At 37.4% G+C, this 21,372-nt stretch overlaps 2 protein-coding genes across 10 annotated transcripts in view; one reads left to right on the forward strand and one right to left on the reverse strand.

The window, feature by feature from the left end:
* Positions 1–692: 692 nt before the first annotated feature.
* Positions 693–19,997, reverse strand: LOC127435468 (branched-chain-amino-acid aminotransferase, cytosolic-like). Of its 8 annotated transcripts, none has more exons than XR_007896233.1 (12): positions 19,899–19,996; positions 19,064–19,108; positions 11,240–11,440; positions 8,424–8,534; positions 7,979–8,098; positions 7,336–7,496; positions 6,817–6,959; positions 5,270–5,355; positions 5,046–5,186; positions 3,795–3,869; positions 1,798–1,895; positions 693–1,621 (listed from the first exon to the last, which is right to left on the reverse strand). XR_007896233.1 is itself a non-coding variant. In XM_051689003.1 (12 exons), the coding sequence occupies exons 4-12, from the start codon at positions 11,348–11,350 to the stop codon at positions 1,857–1,859; spliced, it is 987 nt and encodes a 328-aa protein (XP_051544963.1). In that variant the 5' UTR covers positions 11,351–11,440; positions 12,913–13,533; positions 19,064–19,108; positions 19,899–19,955; the 3' UTR covers positions 693–1,856. The 8 variants fall into 8 exon arrangements, 7 of the variants coding, with proteins under 7 accessions (XP_051544963.1, XP_051544962.1, XP_051544958.1 ...); XM_051689003.1 differs by adding an exon at positions 12,913–13,533 and having other exon boundaries at positions 693–1,895; positions 19,899–19,955; XM_051689002.1 differs by adding an exon at positions 18,536–18,642 and having other exon boundaries at positions 693–1,895; positions 11,240–13,533; positions 19,899–19,915.
* Positions 18,668–21,372, forward strand: part of LOC127435461 (inositol 1,4,5-triphosphate receptor associated 2-like) — a 41,063-nt gene continuing 38,358 nt past the window's right edge. For both annotated transcript variants that reach the window (XM_051688979.1, XM_051688980.1), the window contains exon 1: positions 18,668–18,784. The gene's annotated coding sequence lies outside the window, so the exon portion shown is untranslated. The remainder of the gene's footprint in view (positions 18,785–21,372) is intronic.

A 21,372-nucleotide genomic window follows, 5' to 3' on the forward strand; every position in this document is an offset into this window, starting at 1 on the left:
ATGGATCAAATTTTTGGGGCCTTAAAGGGATAGTTCACCCAAAAATGAAAATTCTCTCATCATTTACCCTCCCTCGTGCCATCCCAGATGTGTATGAATTTCGTTCATCTGCTGAACACAAATATTTTCAGAAGAATATCTCAGCTCTGTTGGTTCATTTAATGAATGGTGGCCAAAACTTTAAAACTCCAAAAAGCACATAAAGGCAGCATAAAATTAATCAATACAACTCCAGTGGTTAAATCCATGTCTTCAGAGGTAATATGATAGGTGTGGGTGAGAAACAGATAAAAGAAAAAAAAAAAAAAAGTGGAGATTTATTGTACAAAAACATTGATGTTTCTCCCAGCCAAATAAAAAGTAATTTTTAAGGAAGGGAGAGAGACTAAGGTAAAAAATAATAGTGAATACAGATTAAAATCTTTGTGGATAGTATGCTTGACTAAGCATAACCCTATATGAATGCATACAGCACTTATTAAGATAAGAGGATTATGGTCATTTTTGCTTAGGAAGTACTAAACTAGATGTCCATTAAAGATAAAAATGTTGAAGAGCAAGTCTTCTTACTCCAGTTTGGCTTGCATAGCAGTAGTTGAACTAAATGTTATAGGCTGAGTATAAAAAACAAAATATAAATGTATGTGCAAACTTAAGTGTAGTTTTATCTTGAAAGCAAAAATACAGTATGATACTTTTTGTGGAATATTTATTTCTGTTTTGACACCACAAAATATTCACTAGTTCACTAAAATACTTTGGCAATTAATAATTCTTATATGTACTATACACATATCTATATCTCTATAACTTTAATTAAATCTGTGCTTTTGTAACTGTTAAAACTCCACTTGAAGCAACACAGTTATTCAGTCGCTGAATGATCATATTGTTAGAACATACAAACACTTATATACAACTCTTTCTGTGCAGACATCATCTCCATCAAATGTTATAAAACTCTGGATTTGTGCTGTGTAACCGGAATGGACGAGTTTTATAATCCACTGTGCTGTGTTATCCTACTATATGCTATGATTAAACATTTAATGTCTTTTTTAACATTTAAAAACATATAAAGTTCTAAAAACACACACTGCCATAAAATATCTCTAAATATATCTGTCTTTTAAAGAGCATGTGCAATATGCCCGTAATTGCATATTATCATATTATCAACAGCATAAATATGTTATCTAGTGCATGTATAGGTCCACAAGTTTAATCTAATGGTACAATAGAGCAAGACTCATATAACAAAGGCATAGTTCACCGGAAAATGAAAATTATGTCATTATTTACTCACTCTCATATCGTTCCAAACCTTTATGAATTTCTGTCTCCCGTTGAACACAAAGGAAATGTTAGGCAGAATATTAGGGGCTGACAGTCTCAGTTACCATTCACTTTCACTGTATGGAAGAAAGATGCAATGAAAATCTATTTTTGTGTTTCATGGAAGAAAGTTATACGGGTTTGGAACAACCTGAGGGTGGTTAAAGAATTTCCATATTTGGGTGAACTATCCATTTAACTAGTGTTAAGGATACAACAAGTTTCTGTATGATTGTGTTTTGCAGGTTACACTATGTGGGAAAATGGAACAGGAAGAGGCATCAGTCTGTAAAAGAGCATTATTGCTAGAATTAGGTTTTAGTTTCAGCTGGCAAACTTTGTACAAAACAAAGAAATACTGCTATGTGGCACGGTAAGTATTTCATAGCCACAAATAAAGCCTTCATAAATAATGTGCGTGTTTTCAAACATATGTGCTAAAGAGTGTGAGAGTATGTTGACCATGTATGTCCACAAGATCGAATATGATGATCATGTCTGTCCACAGCATCGAGGTTCCTTTACACAACAAAAGACCAGTCACTGGGGGTCCGACCATACTTCAGCAAATAAGAAACAAAGTGTAAGTAAGTATGCAAAGTAAGACATTAAAAAGATAAGAACAGCAAAACATGAGTTAACCAAAGACGTCAAAATTCCCCATCTATCAACATCGTGACAAACGGATCAAATCTACAACTACAGGAAAAAGTTGATAGCACATGACAGCAAAATAACTTAAAAACAGAGATGTATATTCATATAGGTTTGGAACAGCACAAGAGTGAGTAAATGATGATATATTTTTATTTCTAGTTGTACTATTTCTTTAAAATGAGCATTTTCTCTTCAATATTTACTTGAAACCACCTTGTTACAAACAATACTGTTGAAGTGAGAAGTTTACATACACCTTAGCCAAATACAGTTAAACTCAGTTTTTCACAATTCCTGACATTTAATCATAGAAACATTCCCTGTCTTAGGTCAGTTAGGATCACTATTTTAAGAATGTGAAATGTCAGAATAATATAATTATTTATTTCAGCTTTTATTTCTTTCATCACATTCCCAGTGGGTCAGAAGTTTACATGCACTTTGTTAGTATTTGGGAGCATTGCCTTGAAATTGTTTAACTGGTGTAACGGAGTCAGGTTTGTAGGCCTCCTTGCTCGCACATGCTTTTTCAGTTCTGCCCACAAATTTTCTACTGGATTGAGGTCAGGACTTTGTGATGGCCACTCCAATACCTTGACTTTGTTGTCCTTAAGCCATTTAGCCACAACTTTGGAGGTGTGCTTGGGGTCATTGTCCATTTGGAAAACCCATTTGCGACCGAGCTTTAACTTCCTGGCTGATGTCTTGAGATGTTGCTTCAATATATCCATATAATTTTCCTTCCTCATGATGCCATTTATTTTATGAAGTACACCAGTCCCTCCTGCAGCAAAGCACCCCCAAAACATGATGCTTCATGGTTGGGATTGTGTTCTTCGGCTTGCAAGCCTCACCCTTTTTCCTCCAAACATAATGATGGTCATTATGGCCAAACAGTTCAATTTTTGTTTCATCAGACCAGAGGACATTTCTCCAAAAAGTAAGATCTTTGTCCCCATGTGCACTTGCAAACTGTAGTCTGGCTTTTTTATGGCAGTTTTGGAGCAGTGGCTTCTTCCTTGCTGAGCAGCCTTTCAGGTTATGTCGATATAGGACTCATTTTTACTGTGGATATAGATACTTGTCTGCCTGTTTCCTCCAGCATCTTTACAAGGTCCTTTGTTGTTGTTCTGAGATTGATTTGCACTTTTTGCTCCAAACTACGTTCATCTCTAGGAGACAGAAAGCATCTCCTTCCTGAGCGGTATGATGTCTGCGTGGTCCCATGGTGTTTATTCTTGCGTACTGTTGTTTGTACAGATGAAAGTGATACCTTCAAGCGTTTGGAAATTGCTCCCAAGGAAGAACCAGACTTGTGGAGGTCCACAATTTGTTTTCTGAGGTCTTGGCTGATTTCTTTTGAATTTCCCATGATGTCAAGCAAAAAGGCACTGAGTTTGAAGGTAGGCTTAAAATACATCCACAGGTACACCTCCAATTCAGTACATCTCCTATCAGAAGCTAATTAGCTAATTGTCTAAAGGCTTGACATCATTTTATGGAATTTTCCAAGCTGCTTAAAGGCACAGTTAACTTAGTGTACGTAAACTTCTGACCCACTGGAATTGTGATATAGTCATTTAAAAGTGAAACAATCTGTCTGTAAACAATTGTTGGAAAAATTACTCATGTCATGCACAAGGTAGATGTCCTAAACGACTTGCCAAAACTATAGTTTTCCAATATGAAATCTGTGGAGTGGTTAAAAAATGAGTTTTAATTAATTCAACCTAAGTGTATGTAAACTTATGACATCAGCTGTATATGTCATACTGTGGGCATGTGTGTGTTGGGTGCCTCACCTGAATATCTGTGAGCTCCTTTATCAGCCTGGAGGCAAGAGGAGGGCAGTTTCCCTCACATGGAACATTTAGATTCTGTAGGGAAGAAATACAGTAGATACCCAATGCATTTTTATTCCTTAGCTCAAAACTAAATAATGTATAGAACCAGAGGGGTTATCAAACATAGTCTCATGAGAATTTGTCACAATACGACGAGGTGGCAAATTTGTACAAATTCATAAGAACTATTCATCAACTAATTACATACACTTCAAAAACATGCATTCAGAACCCAGACGTGTCGCTTTGTTCCACAATGCACATCAGGCCTTTTAGCATTAATATCATGGTTATGTTTTATGCTCTGGGTAGGGTAAGGTGTTACACTTTATGGTTAGGTTTAGGGATGAGGTTTGGGTTAGGGGTTAAAGGTACGAAAACAGTTTTGGATTAGCATAAAACAAATGCACATTACCCTTCCTCAACTGAATTTGAGAAAGTTTTTACAAGTAATTTAATTTTGTTAATTCAGATGAAGTCATTTTCATTGAGCCAACATAATTGAGTTAAATTAGGTCAAATCAATGAACTAAAATAGTCAAACTCAATTTAATAATGTTTAATTTTCTTATGTTGTTCCAACTTAATTTATTTTATTAATCATTAGTATATGCCAGCAAAGCAATACTGTGTATCGAGCCAAGCAGCACTCAAAATTAAGCATCATTTGAAAGTGAAAGTCCATCCTCAACCTAAGCACAAGTGTCATTCTTCACCACAATGGTAACCCCCAAAACTCCAGCATAACAGAAATCCCTAGCCCAGTTTCAACAATGCTACATTAACAAAAAGCATTTAAGTAGTTCCGACTCAAATGGATTAAGTAAACTTAAATTTTACAAATTTAATTGGATAGAACACAATGAAATCAAGTTGTGACAAAATGTTCTTGAATTGTGTTGCTTTAATATATATATATATATATATATATATATATATATATATATATATATATATATATATATATATATACAGTATATTATTTATTTTTATTTTTTATTTTTTTTATTTATTTGTTTTTTCTTTTTGTGTGTGTACAAAGACACAAGGGAAGCATCTCTCTTTGGTGGGTGTATAACTCGTACTATTTCTTACGAATGAATTTGCCACCTCGTACTATTGTGATGAATTCTCATGAGATCGGTTTGGGGCCCTTCATGTTTTGACAATGAATCAATATGCAGCCCATCCAAAACACACTATACACACCTCTCCCTGATACAAAATCCTGCCAACTGGACTAATGACACAAGCCGTTCCAGAACCAAACATCTCCTTCACTCGGTTTTCTTCCAGGGCCTGGCACAGGTCGCCCATGGTCAGATAGCGCTCTGACACTAGAAAGTCACCCTGGGCAGAATTTGCATTGTTTAGACATCAACACTACAGACATCAGTATCAAGTCTACTCTCACTGGTCTTGACAGGTCTTACCCATTTGTAAGCAAGTTCCAGGATGCTCTGCCGTGTAATGCCTGGCAGAATAATTCCATCTAGAGGTGGCGTTGCAAGTTCCTCCTCTGAAAAAAAAAAGGTCTTACACTTGCTTAAAAATATTTACTCAAATACCATTTGGATGTTTTATGAAGATATATGTAAATAAATCATATAGAAGTATATATATATATATATATATATATAACATACAACTTATATACATTATATATATATATATATATATATATATATATATATATATATATATATACATACAACTTATATACATTATATATATATATATATATATATATATATATATATATATATATATATATATATATATATATATATATATATCATACATATAGTTATTCTGAACTGCCATATAAAATTCTTGTCTTTCTGTAATATCAAAAATAAAGTTAACATTTAACAAATAGTTCACTCAAAAATTACAATTCTGTCATTATTTACTTCACCTGATATTGTTCCAGACCCGTATGACTATCTTTCCTTTGCAGAACACAAAAGAAGATTTTACGTAGAATGTCAGCCTCAGTAAAATTTACTTTAATTGTATCTTTTGTCCATACAATTATGGTTAATGGTGACTGAGGCTGTCATTCTGCCTAACATCTCCTTTTATGTTCCACGGAAGAAAATCATACTTGTTTGGAGCAACATGAGGGTAAATAAATGATGACAGAATTTTTATTTTTGGGTAAACTATCTCTTTAAGCAAATTGTGCTCAACTACCCTCTTATTTATCATGTATGCACTGAACAGACAAAACTGTCTACTAGTATTTTTTCCTATTTGTGTCTATGAAATAGCACATAAACCTGCTTACTACATTATAGTGCATTTTTCTGTATGAGGCCTAAACAACATAATGAATGACAGACCACATAATTTGAATAACATGGACAATCAAATAGACCACTAGAGGTCTTTAGTGATCTGCACCAAGAGAGAGAAATCATCATTGATTGCGAGTCTTTTGAAGATCTACAGATAGATGGCTCCTTTCTGCTCCAAGATACTGTTTTTCAAAATCCAAATCCACTTACACACTTTATATTCTTTCTGTAAATATAATTACAGTGGGTTCAAAAAGTTTGAGACTACTAGTGAGGCCACATGCACTCCAGCTGGCATGGATTCCACAAACTGATGTAAAACTTTCCAAAGAGCATTTTGCGTGATTCAATGAAAGCAAGAAAATCTAACCATTTGTACAAAGGAGTTAACATGGTCAATGTCACGAATTTGTTTCCTTTTGATTAGTGACCTACAAATAGTGCAGAATCTTAAATATTACATTTAATTTAATGTCATAACTTTTCTTTGTTTAAAGTTTTTCAAACTCCTAAAACTTTGTTTGTTCACAGATTTTTTTTTTCTTTGTTTATATTTTTCAAAATCCTAAAACTTTGTTTGTTTACAGATTTTCAGCTTGGTCTGGGACTTTTGGACCCCTTTGTGCGGAAGTGCAAAACAGAATGTTTTCACAATTCTGACATTTTTAAATGGTCATTACCCCCTTTTTCATTGATCCAGTAGAGGAAAAGGTTCATGGTGCCAACTTCAGTGATCTGATGATCATCACCGTACAGCCACAGAACCTGCTGACAACCATAATCCACTGCTTCATACTGGGCATAGATAGATGCGCCATAGTTCCTGAAAATATGGGAGGTCGGACACATTGGCTGCCTTGCCTGCAAGCAGCTCTATATACAGTATACAGTATTATATATATATATATTCTGTTTAGATGCTGGAAGTACCTCTGGTTTCTGGAATATTTACCACAATCTTCTATTGTGTGTACAGATATGTTTATTCATCAAAATATATTTTATACATTTGAAATAAAATGGGAATGATTATATTCTTATTTTAAAGTAAGATTTTTCCCTATTTGTGATTTAATAATTCACGCATCAGATTGGTTAAAACATGCTTGTTGTGTTTGGAACAAGGTTTAGAGTTCACAATTGTGCAACAATGAGTCATACAGACACACACAATGAAAATCTCTCTTTCAGTCACTCACCCTCCCATCTTGCAGTCTCCAGTTCCTCCTCTCCAGGCTCTGATGTATTTGGAGTCGGCCCACAGAGACACTGGTTTGGCTCCTGTGCTGAAGTATGAGCCAACGGGACTGAGAATGACAAACAGCAATGCACGCGACGGCTTCTTTACTCCAAGCGAGGGCTGCAGACACACACATGTACTGTATGTACTGTATACTGTATACTTATAATCTATATAAGTGCAATAAACAAATAGCTTTGGCTTCATAATGACAATGGATGGGCTCATAAATGAGATAAAATTCAAACACATTTCTCCCGGATAGAATAATCTGAAGATAAAAGAGTTGCCATGGGCAAGGATTACTAAAATCAGGGGGCTTATAATCTATACATTTCTAAATTTGTCCCAAAGATCATCATAACTTTCCAAACATCCATGCATATGCATTTTGCACTGTGATTGCCGAGATTATGTAAACACAATACAAACTTTTGCATTCATTTAAAACACAGAAATAACAAAGGGAACATGCAGACAGACACAGAGACACATTTAGACACATAAGTATACATAATTAAATACATTTAAGGAGTACAAGAAAAGTTTGAAAAATTCAAAGTGTGTTCATTATGGAAATGAGGGTCTTGTTAAGCTCTTACCTCTGTGCCCACGAAGGTGGGACGAATGTACAGACTGGCAGAGTCGGACTGAGGAACCCAGTCCTGATCCACCTCCACCAGCCTCTTGATACACTCCAAAAACTCTGAACCATCAAAACTCTACAGCAGATAAACATAGAACATAAGAGACACCGGAAAGAGCGAGGGCAGAGAGAACAACCGAAGATGTTACATCGCTCATCACATTTTGACATGAAGTGCACTGCCATTTATGAGATTTAAAGTTACAGCATGGTTTAGTTGATATATATATGACATGGCTAAATTTGACACATTGTATATAATCACAGTACTATCAACTTTTGATTATATTGTACATATCACAGAAATCATGCAGGGAAACATTGGTTTGTTTTACATATTTTTTGTCTTGACTTTACACTGAATGTTGATGCAGTAAAGAAAGGAGAGACAACAGTCTTACGGGCAGACATGCTCTGTGTGCAGACTTCAGCATCCGCTTCATGTTCAGCATGGGTCTGAAGAGACGCAGCTTGTTATCAGGACCCCGGTACGCCTTCATGCCCTCAAAAAGCTGCCCTCGGAATATAGATATTTGTGTTGAAACAACAAATCAGTAATTATTAGCTAGAAATCTCAGACTGCCAAAACACTTTGCACATAAATTGATTTTATTTGTGTCTCCAATGACAAATAATATTGAACACACCTCATAGCTGTCCTTAAAGGAATAGTGAACAGTAAAATCAAATTTCTGTATTCATTTGCTTACCCTCATGTCATTCCAAACCAGTATGAAACCAATAGCTCTTAAATCTCATTCTTGCTTCTATATATTCAAACTTGGTGCATTGCTTTTAGTTATGGGAGCAAATGGTGTTTGGTGTCATTCCCAGCAGCCATATCACCCTATAGCTCAAGACTGGTTGCCTACTGAAGCTAAGCAGGGCTGAGCCTGGTCAGTGCCTGGATGGGAGACATCATGGGAAAACTAAGGTTGCTGCTGGAAGAGCTATTAAGGAATCCAGTATGGGATGCTCACCCTGTGGACTGTGTAGGTTCTAATGCCCCAGTATAGTGATGGGGCCACTATACTGTAAAAAGGCACTGTCCTTTGGATGAGAGGTTAAACTGAGGTCCTGACTCTCTGTAGTCATTGAAAATCCCAGGACACTTCTCAAAAATAGTAGGGGTGTAACCCTGGTGTCCTGGCCAAATCCCCCCCATTGGCTCTTATCAATCATGGCTTCCAAATGATCCCCATCCATTAATTGGCTCTATCACTCCACTCTCTCCTCTCCACCAATAGCTGGTGTGTGGTGAGTGTACTGGCACACTATGGCTGCCATTGCATCATCTATGTGGATGCTGCACACTGGTGGTGGTTCAAGAGAGTCCCCTGTTCACTGTGTAAAGTGCTTTGAGTGTAGTGTCAGAAAAGTGCTATATAAATGTAATGTTCATTCATTGATGTCTTGACTTGCCAAGTTTGAATACTGTATGAGATTTGAGAGCTGCAGTGGAGGGCAACATTCTGGGCAAAATCAGAAAACAATGATTCAAATTGCCAACCTTCTCATAGAATGAATGTTACTATAACTACATTTTTGCAAACTAAGTTTTACGTACTGCGTTACACGTTTTGCTGCAGTTTCCTGGTGAAATGAACACTAGAGGCACTACAACATCTGTATGTTTTATTTACTTTCACACAAATCACTACTTCAACACCTGATTATGACTTTATAAACTCTTATTTTTCACACTATTAATACACACTGCTATGTTATGATATAATTTGAAAAACAATACATTTTAACACTTGTATTACAGACTCACCTACATTTACACACTTAATCCAATGTAATTACAGTAGCTTCCGTGGTAGCTCATCTCATAGAGCTTTGGACTCAGAATGTCTTAGAGCAGTGGTTCCCAACCCTGTTCCTGGAGGCCCCCCAACACTACACATTTTGGATATCTCCCTAATCAAACACATCTGATTTAACTGATCAGCTCATTAGTGGAGATTCCAAGACCTGAATTGTGCATATCTGAAAAGGGAGATATACAAAATGTGCAGTGTTGGTGGGCCTCCAGGAACAGGGTTGGGAACCACTGTCACAGAGTGTCACAGAAATGACACGAGATGACGTGGTTGCTTCAGAAAACCTACTTTTCATTTCTCATTTTGTGTTTGGACACTATCATTAGGTTTAGGCGTTGGTTAAAGTGTAAGGCTGTCTGTTTTGTGTCTACCTCTCATTTAATTTTAGATCACTATTGGTTAGGTTTAGGTAAAAGTTTTAGGTTAGGGAGGTGTCACGAACTCAAGGACTCCTCCTGCTCACCACCAGAGGTCCCCCTCACCTGAGTTCTGAGGGCACCTCGAACTGGACTGATTACACTTACACCTGTTCTCTATTTCATAGACTATTTAAGCGCTGTTCAAACAATAGTCATTGCGAAGTCTTGTTTTGCTCCTGCTAACTTTTCTGAGCGTTTACCTCCGTTTATACTGCCTGCCTGTGTTCGACTTCTGCCTGTTACCCACCGTTTGATACTCTGCTGCCTGCCTTGTTTACCATTTGTTTACCTGGACTCTTACTGTGATTGTTTGCTGCCTGCCCTGACCATTGCCTGTTTATTACTACATCTCTCATCTGCCTACACTGATTTACCCTGCCTGTCTGTTTATGAGTTGCACATTTACTATTAAACCGCATATGGATCCTAACCATTGTTCTCCGGAATCTGCGTTACAGGAGGTAGATTTTACTCATTAAAACCTCCATCTAATATTCACCATAAAAACCTAGTCTGATTACGACACCATTTCACTTGCTTTTGGCACCTCCCGCTGGACATTTCACTGGGAAATGGCAGCCAAAAGTGTAATAAGGCACGTCATTTCGTTTTTGCAAAAATGTTACCACAGTCACGTAATTTTCATGAGACCAGGCTGCAAATTGCTGTCTTTTGTGGAAGAAAGAGGGTTTAGAACGATTTGGGTTTGGAACAACTTGAGGTTCAGTAGATTATGACAATTTTATTTTTGGGTGGATTTTTCCATTTACAGTTTGACACAGTATGGCACAGTGAGTAGTAAATTACACAATACTGTTTACAACCAACATCAATGATCCACATAAGTTGTACATTATTTGTTATAGTCTATCTGTACAACAAGTGGCTGCTCTTTCATTTTAATATCATGCTCCAGTTTTCTTTACGTGGTGTGTAAGCACACAGATGAAACTCCAGATGATAAGCACAGACCTGTACAGCGTAATGCAGGGAGGAACAGGCTGGGTGTATGGACAGGTTCCCGAAAGGTTGGATATGTGGCTTCTGCCAGCCCTCCACAAGACTCCACTCAATGATCAGCATGTGGTCAGTGAAGACTGTCCCAAACACCAGGCCATTTGGGTCAGGTTTGGGCTTATGGTTCTGTGTTAACTGTATCACTGTGTCTGCAGCCTAAACAGAAAATGGCCAAAAACCATCAACATCTAATTACATAATAACATAACCCTGATGAAAACACAGCCTAAAGCTTAACCCTTGGATGAACTTGCGGGTCAATTTGACCTGTTTGAACTTTTAACACTGATTTACATCTACTTAACGTTTTCGGCCTGAAACTTCTTGACATCCTCCAAAGAGATGATCTAACCTTGGCAACTTTTACCTACTTTGTACCTATGGGTCAATTTAACCCTGATCATATAAAAAACTTACGAGAAAGCTGTAAAATGGTAGAAAAGTTCAAAATGTTATTATACTAAGTGTAAGGCTAAGTGCCAAGGTATTGACATTCAAAGGGCAAAACTCCTGGAGAACAAAGAGACTTTGCGAGAACAGGCACATAGACACTATAACAAAATGAACATTCCCATCTGAGATAACAAACCCCACAGAGTGAATGAATGGGATGTTCTTTTCATCCCAGTTCCCTCTCAACATACCTCTCTTCTCCCCCACTACCCCCTCACCTCCACTCTATTCTCTTTAGACCCAAATCACTCAGAATGAGTGCATACAAATATAACGTTGTTTGTGTATGCAAGGAATTTTAATTAATGTTTGGTATCAATTAAAAGTTCTCAGTGTGACCAGTACTATAGTAACAAAGATTTTGGTATTTGGAGAAATGATGTCTCTGCTGTGGGTGAGTCTTCAATGTAAATTACCCACTGAATTATATACGGTCCCAAATTCCTTATGTTTTACTATTTGGTTTTGATGTTTTACTCTGGTCTGGGTATTTAAGGAAATTTAGCACATTGGTCATTGTAATTTTTTTATAGACAGAAATCCCTGTAGGGCCAACACTACATACTGTACTTTGCTGAAGTCAGGTATGCATCTGTTACTTTTAAGATTCATCTTTGAGCAATGAATGTTTTGTATTGATTATTTCTGAACTGATTATGTGATTGGCATGATACATATTCACCTGACAAATAAATTGTTAAACTTATTTTTTTCTGACTTATTCTGAATTTCTTACCTTTAGTAGATTACGTTAAGTCCTAATTGCCGCAAATCTGCGACACACTAACGGCTCAGCGTTGACAGAGCATTGGGCATGTCTTCTGGGATCTTAGCTTTCTGACTAAATATTTGTGGCGATGGGGGCATGGCCGAGTGGCGTCTGGGGAGAGTGAGGCTGGGGGAGATGAGTGGTGAATGATTTCCACCTGTGCTTTACACCTGTTTTGTGTTCCAGTGAGGAGTGACAGGAGTATTTAAGGAGAGGAGACAATGGCAGACGAAGAGAGAGAGATGCACGAAGCCAAGTGTGTGTGTGTGTCAGCAGGCTGAAAAGCAATGCTGGAGTGTGTGTGTGAGCAGGCTGAAAAGCAATGCTGGAGTGTGTGTGTTTATTTATTGGGCTGAAAAGCCGACCATGTTTGTTACACTGAAAAGTGTGATTAAAAGTGACTTACATTGGATTGTTCACCCGGCTCCCGCTTCCTCCTACAGAAGAGAGTTCGTCATTTGCCACAGCGGTGCCGAAATCTGGGATTTGGAGGAAGAAAATGCTGTGGTGGAATCCTAGCTGCTGACTGAAGATCGCGACACCGAGGAGATATTTGATCTGGTGGTATTGGAGCAGTTCGTCAGCAGGCTACCAAAAGGGATGGCTGAGTGGGTCCAGTGCCATCACCCGGCATCGCTGACGGAGGCAGTCCAACTGGCTGAGGACCATTTGGCAGTGTATTCGGGGGCCAGCGAGCCCTCTCTCTCTCTTTCTCCCTCTCCTCCCTCCCCCTCTCCTTCCCCGTGTCCTGTTCCTATTCCCAGAAATTGCAGAATTATGACCCAGAAGCCATCCTGCAGCGTGTCGGTTGAAACTCCTACACATCCGCCCTAGAAATGGGGGATGGGGGGTGGGGATGGGGGGGGTGTAAGTCACAGGCCAGATGGCTCCCCGGCCTGAGTCGGGTGATGGGGGCGTGGCCAAGCGGTGTCTGTGCGGAGTGAGGCTGGGGAGATGACCTGTCTCGTGTTCCAGTGAGGAGGGAAAAGCAATGCTGTTCCTGTGTGCGTATTTATTTGATGTGATGCTGAAAAGCAAAGTTTGATGTTACATGAAAAAGTGTTAATTAAAAGTGACTTACGTTGGATTGTTCACCTGGCTCCTGCTTCCTCCTTCAGAGAGAACTCAAGACTACACTATTCACACTATTCAACATTAACTAATTGTACCTAGGCTATAAGGACTAAATATAATAATTATTTAGATAGACCATCGGAAAGTCTAAATAGTGTTAGTCGTTACCTTTGATTACTGAAATATTATTCCAGTTAAGAATGCATAGGAATCTATGGGGACTAATCAAAAGTACTATCTGGGTACGACTTAACCAGATGTACTCCCTCTGACTGCGAATAGTGTTACTGTAATTAAACGTATGCTGATCTAGGGGGACAAAACAAAACTACTATTCAGATAAAAGCACGTAGGGAGCAATTTGTCAGAATAGTATAAGTCAATTACCTCTGGATAATGATCACGTGTCTACCTGGCCTGCACGTAGACTCAAATTACAGGAATCCAGATGAACGAGTGCAGTTTAAAAGTAAAGAATTGACTAGAATAATTAAGTATCCAAATCTCAATTGAATCAAAAATATTTGGAACCTCAACCTAAATTTGAGGACTAATACAATTGGAGTCATATAGAATTATTAATGGAGTCAGAATCGGTCTTAACTACATCAAATAGTTATGACGCTATAGCCACACACGCACAAAATAGACAAAGGTGCAGATAACTTAACCACTTCGCTGGATTTCGCCATCGGGCCAGCGAGGTGGGATTTTTACACTAAGTACACTCGTACTCATAATTTCACACATGCTCACATACACACACGCACACACACACTCAGTGAATAAAAAACAAAACAAAAAAATCTCATGTCTGCTCCAATCACTGCTTCTGTAAGCCCCAAATAGCCACAAACTCTACATCAGCTCTTACCTTAGGTTGTTTTCTACAAAATGACTTTTTTTATTTTTATTTAATGTGTAAATAATCCACTGTTATGTCTCAAATGTCCAGAAAAAAAATGCAGTTCAGCAAAAAAGTATTATAAACAAATCATCATTTGAATATGTTCCTGACTATTGATGATGAAATATTCCAAGATCACGTTTGAAGTCCATTTAAAGGCCAAGATATTCCACAAAACATGGGGGAAGGGCAGGGCTTCCCAAAAAAGACTGAAGCCCATTGTACAAAGGGGCCTCAGTTTCTTCCTGGGAGGCAGCAGATGCCCTAACCCAGCCCCCACCCTAATCCTAACCATATGGAGCCTGTTAAGGCCAAAGTATACTTTGCGCGTCCACATTGCTGATCGCTCCGCGCACAGAATGTGTGACGCAAATTGCGTCCTCAGCACAGCACATAGATTTTTCAAAGAGATTGCGTCAAACGCGTTCGTGTTTGCTCGCGGTCAGAAAAGTATACTCACAAAGGCAACACGGTGGGCAGGGCGCGATCCGGAATGCGCAAAAACTAAGTATGCCTAGGCCTTAAGACTGAGTACCCTGCACGGAGCAATCAGAGGCAACTTTCTCCCATTGCAAAGACTGGATGTCTATGGAAGGAGTTGCAAAACACCTTAGGGCGCCCCCTGCCTTTCAGATCTGTATATTGTGACAGAATGTGATAGAGAAAAAATATGTTTTCTAGTGTTTGCTGCCCTCTAGTGGAATGATGTAAGACTAAAAGTAGGGAGATGGAGCAAGCAGAGCCTTTAATACAAGCTTTTGAAGCTTTTTTATTACAAGACTTTTGAAGCTGCATTTGGGCGTCCCCTGCCTTTCAGATCTGTATATTGTGATAGAAGGTGATAGAGAAAAAAAAATCTTTCTCCTCGTATTCGCTGCAACTTTTATTATACCGGGTCAATTTGACTTGGCAGGTTCAAAGTGGGGACTTGATCGTTAAACAGAAATTCTGTCGAAGGGTTAAACAGACATTCAAAAAGAAATTCAAAATATAACCCATGGTAAACACTTAACCTGTGCGGCCCTCTTTATCGCTCTCACATTCTCTCTTTATTTCTGTGTATCTCTCTCCCTAAGAGAAATGCATTAAAACCCTGAGATTAGACACTCTCACAGATTACATGTTCCTACAGCAGCCCTCTGTAATCCCAGATTACACTGGAAAGGTGAGTGCCACACTGCTCTCTGTGTTTCTCAGCAAAGGTTTGTTTAGCTGAGACTGTCGGCTCGCATTTACACTCTCAGTGTGAGAACATCCAGAGTCTCCTCAGGCAATCCGGCTACTGAATGGGGACACTTGAGAGAGTCTGTATATTCCAGCTTCACACAGACACAAAACAGCTTGCACTATCATTTTAATGATAAATGTTGCACATTGTATAGTTCTGTATACTGTGTACATTTGTACAACCTAACCCATTTTGCATATTTTCTACTGTATTTTATTTGTTTATCTTATATTTCTTTATAGTCTATATATTTTATTTTGTTCTATTTTTTTTTTTTTTTTTTACATTATGTGGGTGTATGTCCTTAGTTAGTTGTTGGTTCTGTTTGTTGTTCCACTGTGGGGACGAAGAAATAAGGAAAAACATTTCACTACATTACATCACATGTATGTAATATGTTTGTGACAAATAATAAACCTTGAACCTTGAACCACTATTGATTTCCAATACAGCTGCCCAGGCAGCGAGACCTCCATTAATACATCAGTTCTCCTGTCTGAATGAATGAGCTTTGTCTAGTCCTCTATGAGTGAAAGAGCAAGCCTTAAGGAATGGATTTGAACACTTTTGGACACTTGTCTGAATTTTATTGCATGGCATCTGCAAACAAACAAATGACATTTTCTCAGGACTTACTTCACTTTTCAGAGCCATTTTGCAATTACTTTTAACCAATAGGTCTCAAGGTGATATTTAGAGGATGTATAAAGTCAGCTGATGTACTGTAGTTCATCACATTAACTACTGGACATGTTACACTAAGTTTGACAACCAGAATACTGTATGTCCAAATACTTTTGTCTTGATTTTTAACAATATATTTATTGTTAAATAATTTGAGACCTAAAAAAACATCTTTTTCGTGTTTTCTTTAAATTGGGTTTGCCACTTGATATTTTGCCAGATTGATGTTTTGTTATGCAATGCAACTGCATTTATTTCGTTTAGTGTGGCTTAAGTGTCCAAATACTTTTATCGGACATATATACATATATTTACTTGTTGGACATCAGACCACCCATCTAATTAATGGAATGTCAAAAATATCAGCTCTTTAAGACAATGTTTATCTGAAGTGCTTCATTTTCCAGCACTGATCTGAGACTCTCCCATGGCACGCACTCTTAAATCAGTGCTAATTTGAGGACTGTGCCATCTGACACCTCAGTTTATGAGCGGTTTGTGAGTACCTAACTATAAATATGCTAGATCCAATTGAACAACCGTCTGTAATCTCTTTTGGGTCTCGAGAAGCAATCACGTTGTCAGCCCAACAGAGGTAGTCAACATCACAGCTCTCATACTGTATGATGGACAATATGCATGATTGTAAACTAAATCTGCATGATTTTCTGTTATTTAATGATGATGTTTTCTATTCTTTAGGTAATATAATATCATCATTATTATTATATACATTTTGTGCATAATTGTTTATAAGAAGTGAAAATAATGATTTGATTTAATCTTTTCTTTAAAATGTAATATGTTGTTTAGTGTGGACATCCGAAAGTTTACCTTGCGTGACCTCATTCACTACCTGTTCAGTCTAGCTCATCTTCAAGAGACTTAAATGTGATTATCCTTATCGATAGACAAACAATACTCAGCACTCTGCCATGGAAGACCCCAAAAATAAACTCTTCTGCAAGAAACCTTATTTTTGTAGCTAACATGGTTAGGACTTTAGATCTGCAGTTTGGTGAAGCCATTGTTTTATATATGGTTGAAAAGTATGGATGGACCAACAAGAGTCTATAATCATTCTCTGTCTTCTGATATCTTAGGTGATAACAGGACAATGCAATGTGCTTTTATAAAATATTTTGGAATTAAAGATGTGAATATAGTTGGCCATTTTTTCTAGATTTTTTATTTTATTTTAAGATGTTCTTGATAATTTTCTTAATCAGTATTTTGGTCATTTTCTAGTAACAAAATATCCTTTAAACAACATACATTTACTTAGATAAGCAAAATTGTGTATATAATAAAAAATAAAATATAATAAAACTTGTTTTCAAAGAAAATATCATTAACCATTTTTTTCTTGCTTTAAGCATAAATAAAAATTATTTTGTTATCTTCATGCTAAAACATTAACTGCAAACAAGTCTTATTATCTTCACAAGAATAGGCTATTTATCTTGTTTTAACCTGTTGATGCTCATTGAACCCACCCATGGGTTTGACTTTACTTTGCTTAAATTAGTTCAAATCAAATCAAATCAAATCCATTTATTGTCACTCAACCATATACACAAGTGCAACAATGGGTGAAATTCTTGGGTGCAGTTCCGAGCAACATAGCAGTCATGACAGTGATGAGACATATACCAATTTACAATAAACATCAGATTTACACAACACAATTTACATATCTAATATACACATAATTACACACAACACAATATACAAAATAAATATTCACATTTACTATATAGTGTGCTGTTCATAATGTTGACAAATTATATATCTGTATAATTTGTCAACATTATTAACTCTTTTTTGACTAGACTATATAGTAAATGTGAACTAATTTAAGCAAAGTGACATCAGTTCTGGGGGTGGGGCATGCACATCATCAGGCTGTTTAGACATTTTACTATACGAAAATACTGATTAAGATTTTTCTTTTTTAAGGAGGAGGATTATCATTATTTTTTCAATCTAAGGCATGATTTCAGGCGTCCAGATTCCAGAATGCAGATACCATATTACTTATTGCCAATGGTGGCTTGTGTGATTTAGCATGTGCTGAACAGTACTCAGGTGTGTAATCACTACCTGAGTCAAAGAAAGGTATAAGAGAGAGCATACCTAAAGCCAAGCCAAGCTTGATTGACAAGGCTTAAGGTGGTCTGAGAAACTGGATTCTCTTTTACTCTGCACGGGACCTCCTGGAAGAGCTACGGTCCTTCAACCAACTGACAAAAAGAGGAACTGATGTGTGGACACTGAAACAAGCATAAGACCAGACGAAGCAGCTTTTGACTGAATAAGAAAGTTTCTAGTTGTCTGGTGTATCAATCAACCATCAGAATGATGCCGTTGGACAATTCGCTGAAGGCAAGTGCTGCATTCACAAATCGATAATAGTGCGAGAATAATATGATAGATATTGATTAAGGGCTATGTGGTCCATGCAGAAACAAACAAACAAACAAACAAACAAACAAACAAATAAATAATCCACTAATAGCTAGTGATACTATTTAATTACATTACGCAACTAAGTATTTGTTTCAGTAAGGCAAATTGGCTTTTATATTTGTGCATTATTAAAAAGTGTCATTGTATAGTGAGTAGAGTGGACTGTGAGTGTTTATCATAAGTGCTATAACTTACCTTAAAGCTACAAGCATTGTCAGGCACACCGTTACTCTCAGGCTCCTAAAGGAACAAACAAGCAACTTTATAAAATAAGGGGCATTAACATATATGAAGGGTAGCGTATTGGAAAGAGATCAATTTCCAGTCGAATACATTTTCAAGGTCAAAAGAAGATAAAGACCATAATACCCTCTGATATTGACAGTGCAACGCAATGCAAAAGCTTTATTGTTGTTAGTACTCTTTACAGTCGGAATCTACTCTTCAACAGTAAAGTGAACGAATCCATGTCGCCAAATGCTGATGAGCGGTTCACATCAATTCAATGACTGCTATACTCCCATGCTCTGATTTATGTTCATTATATAATGTAATTTTTCTCATAGGATAAACCGAGTCCTTTTTAAGCTTCGTTGATATTGAGAATGCTTGTTATTCCATGCGTCATGCGTGCGCACGCTAAAACTAGTAAAACACAATTGTGTGTATTTTGTCATGATGCGCGTGCGGCACCCATCTGATGAACACATTATTGACCTTTTGATATTACAATAGTATATAGGCCATATATCATCATACAACAGATTTCCCATAAATATCGTTTGCTTTCGGGTCAATACAAAATGGTGTTTTCGAAAATGAGAAAATCTATGAGCGCGCGAGTCGCGACAGACAGATCGCGTTAATCTCCTTCTTACCGCCACACATGACCACAGAGCCTGCATTTGCAGATGTATGCTTGGTCTTATTAAAAACGTGTGGTGGTTTACCTTATTAGTCTGACACATACATTACAGTCTAATGCAGCTCATCAATTGAAACACTGTAGGCACGACGCGCGCGCGTTTACCTTGTGTGATGGTGCGCTCGTGGCAGATGCCGCGCTCGCCATGATGAATGCGCGCCGAGCACTCTGTCAGCGCGTGTTGTTAAACCGCTTACACACCACATGAAACACAATCTGCCCTCCCCATTAATTGTGAATGCAGAGATAAATATATATATATAACTAATTTTCATGTCTTGGTAGGAATTATAATATTAGGATATACTGAAAGATTCTTAAAAAATGTTTTTAGAATTATAATATTAGGATATACTGAAAGATTCTTAAAAAATGTTTTTAGAATTATAATATTAGGATATACTGAAACATTCTTAAATAATTTTAGAATTATAATATTAGCATATATTGATAGATTCTTAAAAAATGTTTTAGAATCATAGTCTTAGGATGTAATGCACGCTTCTTATGCGATGTATTAGCATTATAATATTAAGATATACTGAGACTCTTAAAAATGCTTTAGAGTTGTAATATTAGGATATACTGAAACATTCTTAAAAAATTTTTTTTAGCATTATTGTAATCTTTTTTCATAGTCTTGATGTAAGCACCTTCATGCGATGATTGCTTTTATAAGTCAGACCTTAAGCTAAGGTTTTAGCAGCTTTTGACAAGCTTTGAATGAACGTGAGGCAAACTGTGCATGGAAACCCATATATATATATATACACACACACACACACACACACATCCCCTTTTTCTCCCAATTTGGAATGCCCAATTCCCACTACTTACTAGGTACTTGTGGTGGCATGGTTACTCACCTCAATCTGGGTGGTGGAGGATAAGTCTCAGATGCCTCTGCTTTGGAAACAGTGAATCTGCACATCTTATCACGTGGCTCACTGTGCATGACACTGCAGAGACTCACAGCATGTGGAGGCTCATGCTACTCTCCATGATCCACGCACAACTTACCACATGCCCCATTGAGAGTGAGAACCACTTAATTGTGACCATGAGGAGGTTACCTCATGTGACTCTACCCTCCCTAGCAACTGGGCCAATTTGGTTGCTTGGGAGACCTGGCTGGAGTCACTCAGCACAGCTGGATTCGAACTTGCGACTCCAGGGGTGGTGGTCAGCATCAATACTCACTGAGCTACCCAGGCCCCCCCAAGGAAACCCATATTTTATTAAGCATGTTCATGTTTATGTATGAATATTATATTTATGTACAATTCGTGTGTGCCACCCTCAAAAGTTATTCTTTCATCAGTCTTCTTTTTTCCACAACCACTATTCCGGGTTCAAAACAAGTTAAGCTCAATCGACAGCATTTGAGGCAAAATATGAACACAAAATTAATTTTGACTTGCCCCTCGTTTTCTTTAAAAATAAATAAATAAGTAAATAAATAAAAATAATATGGATTCCAGTGAGGCACTTACAATGGGAGTGAATGGGGGCCAATCCGTAAACATTAAAATACTCACTGTTTCAAAAGTATAGCCATTAGACATAAACAATATGAGTG

Source organism: Myxocyprinus asiaticus, chromosome 45, assembly GCF_019703515.2.
Source record: "Myxocyprinus asiaticus isolate MX2 ecotype Aquarium Trade chromosome 45, UBuf_Myxa_2, whole genome shotgun sequence".
Lineage (NCBI taxonomy): Eukaryota > Metazoa > Chordata > Actinopteri > Cypriniformes > Catostomidae > Myxocyprinus > Myxocyprinus asiaticus.